Source organism: Hipposideros armiger, unplaced genomic scaffold (assembly GCF_001890085.2).
Source record: "Hipposideros armiger isolate ML-2016 unplaced genomic scaffold, ASM189008v1 scaffold_207, whole genome shotgun sequence".
Lineage (NCBI taxonomy): Eukaryota > Metazoa > Chordata > Mammalia > Chiroptera > Hipposideridae > Hipposideros > Hipposideros armiger.
The window spans coordinates 480,432-494,672 of NW_017731557.1; the positions used below are offsets into that span (position 1 = coordinate 480,432).

Genomic DNA, 14,241 nt, shown 5'->3' on the forward strand with positions numbered 1-14,241 from the left:
TTGTCTGTACTCCGCTTTGGGGTTTTTAGGTCAGTCAAATGCCCTATTGCTTCTTCCTCCATAGATGCTGATATCTTGTGGGTCTTGTAGCTTGTATTTGGGGTGTCTTAAGAATACCATGCTAGCTAGTTTTTTCTATGTGTTGTTCATAGGTCTTTGGGTTTGCTGTCTTAGTTTCTCTGTTTTTATGGGGATATTTGGAGCATTTTTAAAAGGTGCCACCACTGCTGCTGTCTTCCAAGAACCCCAACATAATTTTTAATGGCTGCAGAGTTTTACATTATATGAATATGCCATGATTTATGTAATTATTCCTTTATTGGACAAGTTGTTTTCCATTTTACTTATATAAACAGGGCTGAGGTGAACATTTTTGTGAAGTAATCTTTGCATGTACTCATGCTTATTCCTTAAGATTAATTTTTAGAAGGTATTTTTGTGAGTCAAAGGGTAGTCCACTTTTTATGGCTTTTAATGTCAATTGCCAAATCACTTTCCAAAAATGGTCATACCAATTTATAGTCCCCCGTAATGTAGTTCTTTTTTAATCATTCTTTTAAGTCAGTAAGTTAGGCAAGTGTTTATTTAGCTTGCTGGCTTTTAACCACAAAGAATACAATCATCTCAGCTCTTCAGAACTTGGCCAACTAACAACCGCACTGATGTAGTGCCTAACTAAGACCAAGGAGATTAATAAAACAAGCTTTTGAGCTGCCCAAAATAGTTGTCACAAAGCCATAGATTACTGCAAATACCATAATCATAGCAGACTCACTTCAAGCTCATACTCAGAAATGGTTTTCACTTATTTTAATTACTTTGATTCCCAAATCAGACTGAAAGAGGATACAGTATCTCTTATATAGTTTTATATAGTGACACCTGTGAGATGGTAGTGGCAAAGAAAAAGGAGAAATCAAAGATGACTTGATTTGTAGACCTTGCTTGTCTTTTCTAAAAGTAATAAACTAGAAGTCAAATTCAAGCAATATAGATATTTTCTCTGTCTCATGATTGACAATAACTCTTATTATTGTTCAAGTCGTAGTTTCAGACACATTGTCACTAAACCAATTGGCCAATTTATGTGCAGTTTATGCTTTGTTATAACTTTTTTTAATCTAAGTTTATGTAGAAATCAAGATGGAATATCTGTTGGATATTTTATTTATTACATATATATTTTAAGTTTTTAGTATTCAAATAGTACACGATTGTTAGAAAAATTAGAAGTTACAACTAACTCAAAAACAAGAGAGAATAAAAATCCTTAATAATTCTACCATATAGAGATAAGTGCTATCATTCTTGATATTTTTCTGTATGTGTGTATTTTAATCAAAATAGGATCATTTTTGTACCTACTATTTTCTTATCTACTTTAAAAACATAATGCATGAAAAAAGCCTTTTCAAGTTAATAAACATACTTCTAACCTTCATTATAATGCCTAGTAACCTAGGCTGGGAGCCTTGAGGCCATCTTTGATGAGTTCATCTCCCTCATCTGTTACATCCAGCTGGGTGTCAACCCAGGGACTATCATGAATCCATCTGTCCCTTTCTGATCTCACTGTATTTATTCTATCTCAGCCATCTTCATTTCTAACCTAGACCATTGCAGTCATTTCCTACATAATTAACAACCTGTAATTTTTATGAACTCTGTTTATTTTATTGCTGTTTGATTGCTGCTGTTAAAACTTATCATGATATTTAGAGCCCTCTGCTAGCCTCTTTTTAACCTTATTACCTGCTTAGTTTCCTTTTTTCCTCCCTTCCTTCCTCTCTCTCTCCCTTTCTCCCACTGTCTCTCTTTCTCTCTCTCTGTCTCATTCTTTCCTCCTTCCTTCCTTCTCTCTCTCTTATACTTTTTCCGCTCCCTCCCTGAAATATTTGTACTTCTTTGTATATTAGTGATATTGCTCATTCTTGCCCAAACATGCCCTGCATTTTCATTGCTATTCCCTCATCTTGACTTTGCCTTTTAAAATTTCATTTAACCATCAACCCTAGACCAAATGCCATTTTCCTTTGAAGTCTTCCTCAATTTGAATTAATACCTTTTCTGCCCTTCCATTGCATTTTTCATATACTTCATTTATATTCTCCTTTGTTATACCATGCCTGTCTTTCTCCTGCATGGATTTCTCTTCTTTCTTTTTTATATATTTTAAAATGTCATGTTTTATTTAGAGTCACAAATCATTTCATTAACACTTTACTCAATAACCACTACTAAGTAGTCTTTAAAGAACGTCAAGACATTAAGCTTTCTCTTGTTTTAAAGAAAATACCAAGTACTGTTACAACAAACTCATAAATAAAATGTTAATTTCTAATGGAATTTTTAGTAGTTTAATTCTAAGCAGTCTCTTTCTTATGATTTTGTCCCTTTTAGGCTGGATCAGTGCATGTAAGAATTCGACGAGATGCAAATGAACAAATGGTTCTTGCTCATGTGACCAACAGGCTGTACACTCTAGTGTCTACTCTGACTGTTCAAATTTTTAAGGATGATTGGATTAGGCCTGCCTTATTGTCTGGGCCTGTTGCAGCCAATGTCCTAAATTTTTCAGATCATCACATAGTCCCAATGCCTCCTTTAAAGGGTACTGATGAGTTAAACCCTGTCACATCGACTCCTACTAAACCTAGTAGTCCACCTCCAGAATTTTCATTTAACACCCCTGGAAAAAATGTGACCCCAGTTATTCTAAACACACAAACGAGACCTTATGGATTGGGTCTTAATCATGGACACGTACCTTATAGCAGCATGCTTACTCAAGGACTTGGAGTTCCAGGGTTGGGAGTAACCCCAGGATTCAGGACTGGTTTTACAAATCTACCAAGTAGATATGGAACTAACAATAGAATTGGACAACCAAGACCATGATGTACTGTAACTTAATTTATTTGTATGGGGAATATTTGCTCCTTGACTTTCAATTTATTTAGTAATCCAACAATGTTAGAAAATAGGCTAGTTCACATGACATGAAACCAATGAAACTATATTTTCGTAAAATGTATTTAGGACATTGAGAACCTTATAAATGTTATAGGCTTCCTTTAGAAAGCATGTTTCTCTAAATTTGAATTTTGCTATCTTTGATTTTGTAGCTGACTACAGTGTGATATGAGATAATCTTTACAAGAGAACCACTTGATGGAGTAAATCTATCACAGTATGTAAAATATAATATTTTCTTCAGTGAAATTTATAAATCTGCTTCTTGGATAATGATACATATTTTAGGAAAGGAAAAAATATCCATTCTAAAAATAAAAGCCTCTTTTATAGCTTTTTCTAAACTTAATTGCTACATTTTTCTTTGAGGGCCTCCTGAATTATGTCTTGCAAAATAAAAGGGAAAATTTTTATCAGAAATTTTAGAACATATTCTACCTACCGTAATTAAAAAATTTTAGTTATCAGTTTTTTAATAATTTTTCTTATTTAAAAATGTCAGTACATTTGTAAATTATCCATGGTTCTCAGAGTGTTTTCTTCTGGTGAAATGAATACCAAATCCTTTGGTGATGTGCAATAAAGGTATACCGGTTTTCTCTCACATTTAATCAAATACTGACATAATGATGGAATTTATCAAAGTGACAAAAAAGCCACTTTTTCACTTGTTGACTTTTAATTTTTCATTTTATTAACAAAATATATCAAATATATTACCAAAGTATATGGAATTCCATACATAATATAGGATTTGATATCTTTTCAAAGTTACATAATCAATTTGAGTTTACATTATATAATTTTGCCAAAACATAATGGACCTTAGATTATAAAGTACAGTATTTTTAGATCTGCTACAGGCAGTTTCTAACTCTGTTTTGCTTTGTCAAACATAGTGAATTGTTAACTGTGATTATGAGAATTATATAGATTATTTTATTTTTTTATTATTTTCCAAATGCAAATGTTAAGCACTTGCCAACATGGCCAGTATTACTTATAAAAAGTATGATAAGTAGTAGTCACAAATTACCTATGAAGTTCTTTTCATTTTATCATGAGTTTTATGATTAGAGTTTTAAAAAGGTGTTTTGAGAGTGGATTCAACTTTTTTGGAATGCAGTACTCCTGGAGATTTTTGAGTTTTTCTAGCCATCAGCCAGTTATCTAGAGAAGATTTTTATATTTGTAGGATTTGCAACACTTCCAAATCCTATTTCTTCACAGTGGAATAACAAACATCTAAGAAGCCATCTCTATCAAAGAGAATCGTAGTTATCCTGTGATAATAAGTGACCATGTCCCAAATAACTTTTGCTTGGTGAGGAGTTGGTCATTGTCTTGACATCTGCAACCCTGTTCAGGCATTTGAGCTGCTGAAGAAATAGAGCCCACACTACCTTGACTGCTGGGGAAAATGAAACTTTGTAAAATGTTATAAGGCAACCTGTTCCTTTCCTTTGTCTTATGTTCTCCAGTATTTCTATACCTAGTGTTTGTTACGGGTTATTTTTCCTCCATTGACCTCATCTAATGTGAATTTGGGTCATGCATGAAATCTGAAGAACTGTCAGGTACTGAGTGACAATTAGGAAGTATGTGCTAACACCGTATGCATGTCTTCTCCATCCTCATGGGATTTTTAAAGGGTCTAGGTACTAAACACAGTTCTGCGTGAGGTTGAGTGCCTACTTCCTCAACACCCATTCACAAGCAGCACCCATGCAGTTGTCCCACCAAAGGTGCTTTGATACCCACCTACACTGTTGGACAAGTTGCCTGTGGATTCTGAAGGAATTGGCTCTACATGCTGAAATTCTGTAATGCCAACTGCTACAGGTGACTTTGGTCTATGCATTACATAGAAAAGTCTCGTTAGCCAAGCTCTGGCCAGCTTCTGGATATGAAAACAAATTTGACCAGCATAGGCCTATAGGCAATAGCCTTAGTATATCTTGCCACGGAGTCTCTTGAAACTAGACAGAAAAGGAAGTTCAAATTAACTACTTGGCCTATGGCTTGTGATTAAGAGCCAGCTTTATGGAGTGTGATTAACCCTGTTTGAGAAATCGCTGTGTTATAATGGAAAAACACTGGACTGGAAGACGAGATTTGCATTCCAATCCTGATGCTGCCACTATGTAAGTAGTTCTGTAACCATGGGTAAGCCATTTAACTTCCCTGAGGTTTCTCATCTGTAAAGTTAGGGTCGGGAATGAATTAGGTGATTTGTAAACTATCAGCTCTAAAATTTTAGGACTAAATCTGTGTAATATATGCCCACTTGCTACACAGAATACTGTGCCCAGAATTTCTTTCCAGTGACTACCTCAGTATACGGGCCATGTGTTACCTACATCAACACCCAAGTCATTAATTTGAGGTGCCATGAGAATCGAAGGTGAACTGCAGGCTAACCATTTAGGATTTTGTTTATATCAGACTTGAAACAGATTTTTCTTAGACTTCTTTCTTTGTGGGGAAGGATCGTTTGGGGGATGTTGGAGAAAAAGATTAGGACAGCTTCCATAGGATGCAAAAGAATGGGGTACATTTTTATTTCTTCCTTAATCTCTAAAGTCACAGTTGTAATTACATACATGTATCATCAACTGTAGAGGACCTGAATTTCAAGCCTCTGATTTAGCTGCTCATAAAACTGCCAATTTTTTGCTTGACTAAAGGATGCCGATCTTTCTGGGGAATCTGGTCTGCTTATATAAGAAAATGCTTTTTACATTCCAAATTGTTTGAATTAAACTGTTTGAATAAAGAACATACATGGAGTTTTCTCTCTAATTTCAAGTAATTTTGGCTTGTTTCTTTATTCAGTAGCTATTTATTGGTAATTAAATTGTATCATTCAGGAAATATTTGTTGAAAGTCTAGTACATGCTAGACACTGTACTAAGTAAATGTGCATACAATATATAAATTTTTGTGACCTCCTATTCTTGAGACCAAAGAGAACACAAGGTGAACAAGACAGAGTCCCCTTCAAGTAGCTGATAATCCTAATAGGAGTGATGACACATAGAACTATTGCACATGTCATCAATAAACTCCCTCACTTCCTCATCTTTGGCCTTATTTCCCTGGCATCTTTCTCTTTTCCTGAATGATGAAACTAAGAAAGTAGATTTCCATGGAAGAGGCCAGGTAAGGAGGTAATGGTGTCACACATCATTCTGATATCAGTAAAGAAGAGAGTTTAGAAGGGCAAGTTAGGCAGACACTATTTGACAAGGATAATTTTTAGGTGTATAATAGATTGCCATATACTTTCAGACTCCTGGACAATATGAGCAGAGATTTTTAAATCACCAGGCTGAAAGAAATGCAATCCCCAGAGCATTCATGGGCTCAGGGTGTCCTTTATTTAATCAGTTACTAGTGTAAAAGCACCTTTAATAACACTCACATCATCATCATCCAATTGCCACCCAACAAGCCTAGCTTCTTGCAAAAAAGTTAACTTCGATAACACATGGCTAAGTTTCCTGACTAATGCTGCATCAGGTAAAAATCTTTCCGTACTGAAGTCAAAAAACACTAATTGCTTAAGATTCTCAAGTATACCCATGAAGGTAAGCCATCCATCACTGCTCACACAGTTTCCTGCCAAATCCAGCTGCTGGAAGTTTTGCAGAGGGTTCTTTTCAAAAAATGCACCTGGAAAAAAGATAGAAATTAGTGTGTTAGTTGGAAGCAAAACAATTTTTTAAAGAAAAATGGCCATGTTTGGACCAGCGCTTTGCTTTAGAAATTCTCTATAGATAGGGCAGTGTTTATGAATCTGGTCCATTATATTTACAAATTATAGTTTTCCTAAAGTGTAAGGGAATCTGATAGATAGTAATTAGTATTTAATTAATGTAATTATAATTGATTGAATTTATAATAAATAGTAAAATATTTTTAAAAAACATAAATAGAATTGATTTAATTAGCATAATTTATATTAGCAAACCAATATAAATGAATTACATATTTTTTCCCTTTTCTTGACTCTTCCAGGAAATGGGAGATGGCTTAAAAACTGAGGTGTGAGAGGTGCTATCAAATATTCATTACCTGTTTTCAAAACTGGAGTCAAACTTTGGCAATCTTAGGTCATATTTTTCTGAGAAGCAAACACTACCTATTGTTTCTTGGGTTTGGAATGTTCCTAACTAAACGAGTAAGTGAGACTCCGGGATCTCAAGATTTGGGTTTGGGGTTTGTCTGTTTTTTTTAACCTCCCTAGACTCGGTGAACTTCCTCCATTCCTTACAGACCAGGGCACTCTAAAGTACCTCCTACAAAGAGAAGGTGGATGTCTTAGCCATGACCATGAAGTCAAAGATAATACGCTAAGGAATAGAGAAGTATAAAAAGAAGGTTTCTGGGTCTGAAAGATTGCACAGAGCAAAGCCACCCCACCTGCGTGGACTGCTCTCTTCTGGACTGTTAGAGAAATCCAGTTCTATCTTCTATAGTTGGGTTTCTTGTTATACAAGCTTAGCCTGTGCCTAGCCTAACTCATACATAGGGCCTCCGTTTCTCCTCTCTTCTTCCTGGAAGGAGCCCGGTAGGTAGCATCCTCCCTGCTCTCCCGTATACCTAATGTTCATGTCCTTTCTGCCTCCGCCTCTTTTTCATGTATTTCCCAGCATGGCATGCACTCAGTCAAAATACTGGTCATCAGTGTATATATAAGACTCCTTCCCCAAAGAGCAATTTCTTTTCTCCTCGACTAGCAGAACAGATTTCACCACCTAAAAGGTACTTAACAAAAGACTTTAAAGCCTATTCCACACTCAGAGGGTGAGCTAATTATACAGGTTATCTGCTAAGGTTTAAGAATATCAATAAGAGAGCTTCGTGGGTAATTATTAGAATGCATGCAAGCACAGGAACCAAGAACAACACAATCCAAGGGCATGCATTTTGTTCATTTAATCTGCAGCATTTCTGTTACCATGATGAGCAGACTGGTTCTGAGGAAACGGAATCTGACGTTTAGAGCTGTGGGCTGGGGACAGTGTAAACGGTTTACCCATATTCCAGGCAGAATCTCAAATGCTCTGGGTAGAAGGATTCTGATCCTTGAAGGGTTTCTGTATCCTAAACAAAACCCTAGTATGTAATGCCAGAGCTCTTACCAGTTTTTCTTTCAGCAAACACTTGAGTGCCTACTATGTACCATGCATTGTGCTGGGTGCTGGGGACATGTGAAAAGGACAGACATGTTCCCTGTCTCACTGGGCTTACATTATAATGTGAAAACATACATCAGGTAATTAGATGGGCGATAGGTACTATATTAGGTCAGGGTGCCCTGGGATCACACAAAGGCAATAGGCCTTCCTACCCCACTTTATTCCCAGAACACTGGCAATTAGGCTTATATGCTCCAGGAGGAAAACTGAAGGATCCTTCTCAGGAGAAACTGAACTGCCTCCAAGAAAAGGCCCTACAAAGGAAGAACCATTTTGCTTTCCTGATTCCCTTCAGTGAAGCTGACTAGTTGAACAGTCACCCTCCCTCAGGCACAAGGAGCTTCTTATCAACTTGTGCCTCACATTAAAATGTCAAGGCAACAGTACAGGAATGCTAGACATTTGAGAACAGCCTAAAACCCAAACAAAAAACTCCCAAGAAATGAGGTAACAGGGAACAGGAAAAACAAGCTTTAAAAACCTTACTTTTCGGGGACCCTAAAAAGGTGGTGCATCTACCCAACAAAAGTAAGATGCTATTTAAAAAAAAAAAGTACAATTGGAGGAACAAGAAAGAGCACTTGGAAAATAAAAATATGATATTAGGATCCATGTGGCAGAATGATTGGGTCCAGGATTTGCCAAAGCACTTCTGGAACATGAGTAGGGTTGTGATGGTGCTTTTTTTGGAGCACAAACTGGATAATCGAGTTCAGATGTGATGGTTCTCTTTTTGAGAACAGGCTGGATAATAGAGATCAGCCTCAAATATTTCAAAGATGCCATTTAAAAAAACGGTTTTGTTAGAACATGTAAAATAGATCCTTGAGCTAGTAACAATTTCTGTGTGGTAGTGCCAGATTTCCGATGGGCTAGAAAAATTTGGGGAATCATAATAAAAAAACGGCGATCGAAGCTTGAAGATGGAATGCACTTATCTGAGGAAGAAGAGCAGAGAGCCTGGAACCAAGTGCTAAGGAAAACTGGAAGGATTTCACATCAGGTAGAGGAGTTGCCATTGTAAAGATAGTAAGGAAGTCAAGAGAATATTTTTAAAAGGAGGGAGTGCTCAGTGTCAACTGCACAGGGATCGAGTAAATGAAACACTTTTGAAAAGTATGCAGTACATTTTAATCACCCCCAAAAAGAAATTCAGTAGTCATTAGCAGTTCCATTCCCCACCCCAACCTCCCCAGACCCTGGAAACCACTAATCTACTTTTTGTCACTATAGATTTGCCTATTTTGGACATTTCATATAAATAGAATTCTGTAGCATGGTCTTTTGTGACGAGTTTCTTTCATTTAGTATGATATTTTCAAGGTTCATCCATGTTGTAGCATGTTCTAATACATTATTCCTTTTTGTGGCTAAATAATACTCTGTTGTGTGGCTATACCACATTGTGTTCATTCATTAGTGATAGACATTTGAGTTGTGTATACTATATGTATATGTAACTATCTACATCTATATTAAGGTAAACATAAGATGACTTCATACTGAGGTCTCTAATTCTAAGCCATTACCATGGGTCCTTCTAGCCTCCTGCTCTTGCTGTACATTCCCACCCCAACATGGAGACACTAGGCTCCCATCATCTTCCTTAATTATTCAGTTCCAGCATAAATGTATAGCAGTATCAGAATTGTTAACCTGTACCCCAATTGGATATAACTTTATCAATTACAGTACAGTGGTTATGTTACCTTTTATTTTGCCTTTAATTTTACAGATCACTCGCTTTCAAAGTTATTTAGTTCAATTTCTTTTCCCCACATCCCCTGCAGTGAGGTGGTTTCATAGTTTGTAATACAGTTAGATTTTTATGCATTCTGCATTCCATCCTCAGGTTTCCCAGACCTCCTAAGTGATTTTTTTAGTTTGCATGCCTTAAGGTCCACTTTTTATGCTAGAAAGTTCTATGGGTTTCGAGAAATGCATAGTGTCATGTATGTACAATTGCAATATACAGAATAGTTCCACTGCGCTATGAAAAACAAACAAAAAACTCTGAGCTACATCTGTTCAACCTTTCCTCCCCCTCCTCCTGAGCCCCTGACTACCACTGTCTCAATAGTTCTGCCTTTTCCAGAATGTCATATAATAGGAATCACACGTTTTGTAGCATTTTCAAACTTGCTTGTTTCACTTAGCAATAAGTATTTAAGTTTCCTGTACGTCTTTTCATGGCTTGATAGCTCATTTATTTTTAAAACTGAGTAATATACAAAGGTATGGCTGTACCCCAGTTTGTTTATTCACTCAGCTATTGAAGGACATTTAACTGCTTCCAGTTTTTGGTGATAATAAAGCTACAGACCTGTGCTCCATTTTGATTAATGAAATTAATATTACTCTGTTCTCTTGAGCAGTCTTGCTTGATTTTTATCTATTTTGTTACTCTTTTTAAAGAACCAATTTTAAGCTTTATTGATCTTTTTTCATTTTTATTTTCTATTTCACTGTTTTATGCAGGCACACTTGGAGATATTGCGAGTTCGGTTTCATACCGCCGCAGTCAAGCAAGTATTGCAATAAAGCGAGTTGTAATCTTTTTGCTGGTGGAGGGTCTTGCCATCAATTTGTAAAAAACTCAACATCTATGAAGCACAATAAAATAAGGTATGTCTGTACTCTTATGTTTATTATCTTGTGGTTTACTCTGTTGTTTTTTTCTGGCTTCTTGGAAACATTAATTTTCAGACTCTTTTCTTTTTAATAACTTAAGTATTCAGGGCTATGACGATCTTATTTAAGCCCTGCTTTTGCTGCATGCCACAAGATTTGCTATGTAGTATTTTCTTACCACTTGGTTCTCAATATTTTTGTTGAAATTTGTCACTATGAACTTGTAGTGTATCTATCTGCCAAATTGTATAATATTCCCCAGTAATCTGAGTATAGCTACAGAAAAAGTGTAAAATTAAGGCCAATCCAGGCTTGGAGGTTTTCCAGAAAGCACATCCCAACTATTGTTATCTAGTTTCATACCTCACATCCTCATCTCCTTTTCTCCCTGCATCTCATTAGGTAGTCATTCTTTAATTAGAGACTCTGTCTCTCATTACACTGTCTTCATTTCACTATTGCATCCATCACATATATCCATCACTAAATGTCATTGCCCAAATTGATTCGTGATACTGGGGGCCGTGCGAGTTTCATGGGGGACTGGAAGAGATGGAGCTGGGAAGAGGACAAGGCAATTGACAGGTAGTGGGAGCCGGAACAGGCAGAAATGACCAAACATCTCTTTGAAAATGTGGAAGTGCCAATATGAAATTTAATTAATCTGCTCCTCAGAACTATCATGTAATCACGTCTTTTATTACCCCCGAGCACTCAGTAAATATGCTACATCCATAATTATACCGAGGCCTTCTTGTAGAAATTAAGGATAAGTGACTGTTCTCTCCATCCGAGTCACTTGGAGAATGGGGAAAGGAAGCGCTGCAGGAGGCAAGATGACACAGACCAAGAGACCCATGGGAGCAGACATTCAGAGCCAGATGTGACCATAGAAACAGGAGCCCTGTATCTAGGCTAACACCCTGGGCAGGATATGTGTTAGCAAAGTGTTTTTTCCTAAGCTGCAGGGATCCCCTCTTTTAGTGGAACATGAAATAAATGCAATAGGTTGCCATCAGCAGTTTGTTTTAAGTAACATAGGATGGAGTGAATAGAAAGTAACAAAGTGTGTATCACACATATAAGATAATCATTTTTTGTGAAACTTTTTTGCATGTATATGCATGTATGTTTTAGATCATGAGACAAAATGTATTTTTAACTGTGACTCATAGTCAAAATAAAAATTTGAAAGACTCCAGATAAGAGGCTTAAAGCAAACATCTAGGCTCCATGAGGGGATGCAGAAGAGGGAGCACAGGGAGAATATTTCACCAAGAAAAAGATATTTAAGTTAGGTCTTAAAGGGGCTGTAGGAGGAAGTGAAGGGCATTCCAGAGGGAGTTCATGTTCAAAGGCATTTTCAGGGAACAGCAAGAGGTCCATGAGGGTGGAACTTCATGTAGGAGAGGAGGCGAGACAGATGATGCAGGTGGAGAGAAAGGTGAATTGAGACTCCATTGTGAAGGGTCTTATATTGGGTTGTCAGAAAAGTCATGATGCATTTTTGCAACGAAAAACAGAAAAAATACGTCATGATTTTTCCGACAACCTAATACATCAAAAGTGAGCAGGTTGTGGGCCGGCCAAGTGGCGCATTGGTTAACAGTTGGCTTGGGACGCCAGCTCTGAGAAGCAGGGCCCCAGTTCGGATCCCACATGAGGGCCAGTGATGCTGCGCTCTCTACAGCTAAGATGGTGAACAACAGCTCAACCTGGAGCTGGGCTGCTGTGGATCGCCGGCAATGGCGTAGGCTGCAGTGGGGCTGGCAGGCAGCAGGCGTGCGCTTTTGTGAGCTGCCATGAGCCGCCGTGAGCAGCTTTCCAATGGTTGGCGACCGACTGCCTTACCTGGGAAGAGCACAATGATAATACCAACTTGGGCCAGTGAAGCGACGCCCTCCACAACTAGACTGAAGAACAAAAGGACAGCAATTTGTCTGTTCCCTTTCCCTGATTCCCCAATAAAATCTTTAAAAAAAAAAACAAAAAAGTGAGCAGGTTGTACTTTTATTTTGCAGGCTGAGGAAGCTTTTTTTTTTTTTTTTAAGGAAGATAACCAAATAACCTGTTCTGGTTCCCCTTTGAAGCCCACAGAGGATAATGATCACAGTACCATTTATTGAGCATATACAGGGGGTCAGTGTTGAACTTCTTTATATGCATTAGCTCAGTTACTGATTAGCACAATAACTACTAATATGGTAGGCATTATAACTATCCTCATTTGACAGATGAGCAGCCTGAGGCTCAGAGACTCTAACTGAGTTGCTGCAGGTCAGATTTATCAGGTGGAAGGGGTAGGCAGGCTGTCTGACTCCAAAACCAGTGCGCCTAATCATTTCGTAAAGATGGAGCCTCTGGAGGGGCCGACAGATAGGAGTCTCATCACCTGGCTGGAGACCAAAGACAGAGAATATTTGGCTCACTCTGCAGGCTAAGCTTCAAGCGCAGGCAGACTGCTTTTTATACCTCTGGGAGGTGGAGGAAAAGGAGCCATCCCAGCACCTCCTCTCTCTCGCCAATTTCATCAACTCCTCCCCTTCTGTCTCCAACCCTTTTCCCTGCTTCAGCATGACAACCTTCATATGTGTTTGCTTCTTTATAAAACTGGAATAATATTGTTATCTTTTATTAGAGGTATAATGACAATTCCACAAATTCTTTTCTAAAAGACTTGGAGAATAAATTAGTTAATACTATTGAATTGTTCTTTTTTTTTTAACTTGCATTTTAGGGTACATCTTTACAGCTAAATTTCCAAGAGTCAGCTGCCTTCTCTTATGCTTATTTTTCTCATTTACATACGGAGGCTCTAAAGCACTAGGCAATTAAAGTAAAATGGCACATTACTGCCTGCCTCAGTTCCTGTTTCATTAAGCACACCATCTCCTTCGCTAGTCTCAATGGCCAGCCTCAGAAGTAGGCAAATTAGGCAGCTATCTACTTAAAGATCTGATGCTAAAAGGTTTCTACCTAAAAATACTCCCCAACATGTAATCCTAATTCTATACATTCCCCAATGGCCTCCTTGAAAAGACACATCCTTTCCAACTCACGTAAGGTATGAGGTTATCTGAGAGGGGTTATTTATTAGCTAACTACTCTGTCATAGAAGCCACCTGCTTCCAGTATCACTCAGAGAAGGGGCCTGAAAGAATGACACCTGGGATGATTGGTTAAGGGCGTGGGTACAGGAGATGGAAGTGGAGTTAGGAATTGAAGGAAGGGAAGATCCAGAGCTTGAAGCACCAGTAGGGAAGGCAAAACCCTTGGGCAGCCTGATGACTGAGAGACATACACATGTCTAAGAGACAAGGTTTTAAAAAGAGGAGCAGGGGGGCCGGCCGAGTGGCTCAGTTGGTTAAGAGCTCGCTCAAGAGTTTGAGCTCTGAGCAACAGCGGTTTGATTGCCAGCCCGAGCTGAGCAGCC

General features: G+C 37.8%; 2 protein-coding genes across 8 annotated transcripts in view; one reads left to right on the top strand and one right to left on the bottom strand.

Annotated features, from left to right (window-relative positions):
* Window positions 1-5,775, top strand: part of SLC30A6 (solute carrier family 30 member 6) — a 13,412-nt gene extending 7,637 nt beyond the window's left edge. The window contains exon 6 of the mRNA XM_019653816.1: window positions 2,401-5,775. Coding sequence (XP_019509361.1) covers window positions 2,401-2,898 — 498 coding nt within the window. The 3' untranslated portion in view covers window positions 2,899-5,775. The remainder of the gene's footprint in view (window positions 1-2,400) is intronic.
* A 555-nt stretch (window positions 5,776-6,330) lies between these two features.
* NLRC4 (NLR family CARD domain containing 4) overlaps window positions 6,331-14,241 on the bottom strand; it is a 34,002-nt gene continuing 26,091 nt past the window's right edge. For all 7 annotated transcript variants that reach the window (XM_019653813.1, XM_019653815.1, XM_019653812.1 and 4 more), the window contains one exon: window positions 6,331-6,648. In XM_019653813.1, the coding sequence (XP_019509358.1) occupies window positions 6,356-6,648 (293 nt within the window). In that variant the 3' untranslated portion in view covers window positions 6,331-6,355. The remainder of the gene's footprint in view (window positions 6,649-14,241) is intronic.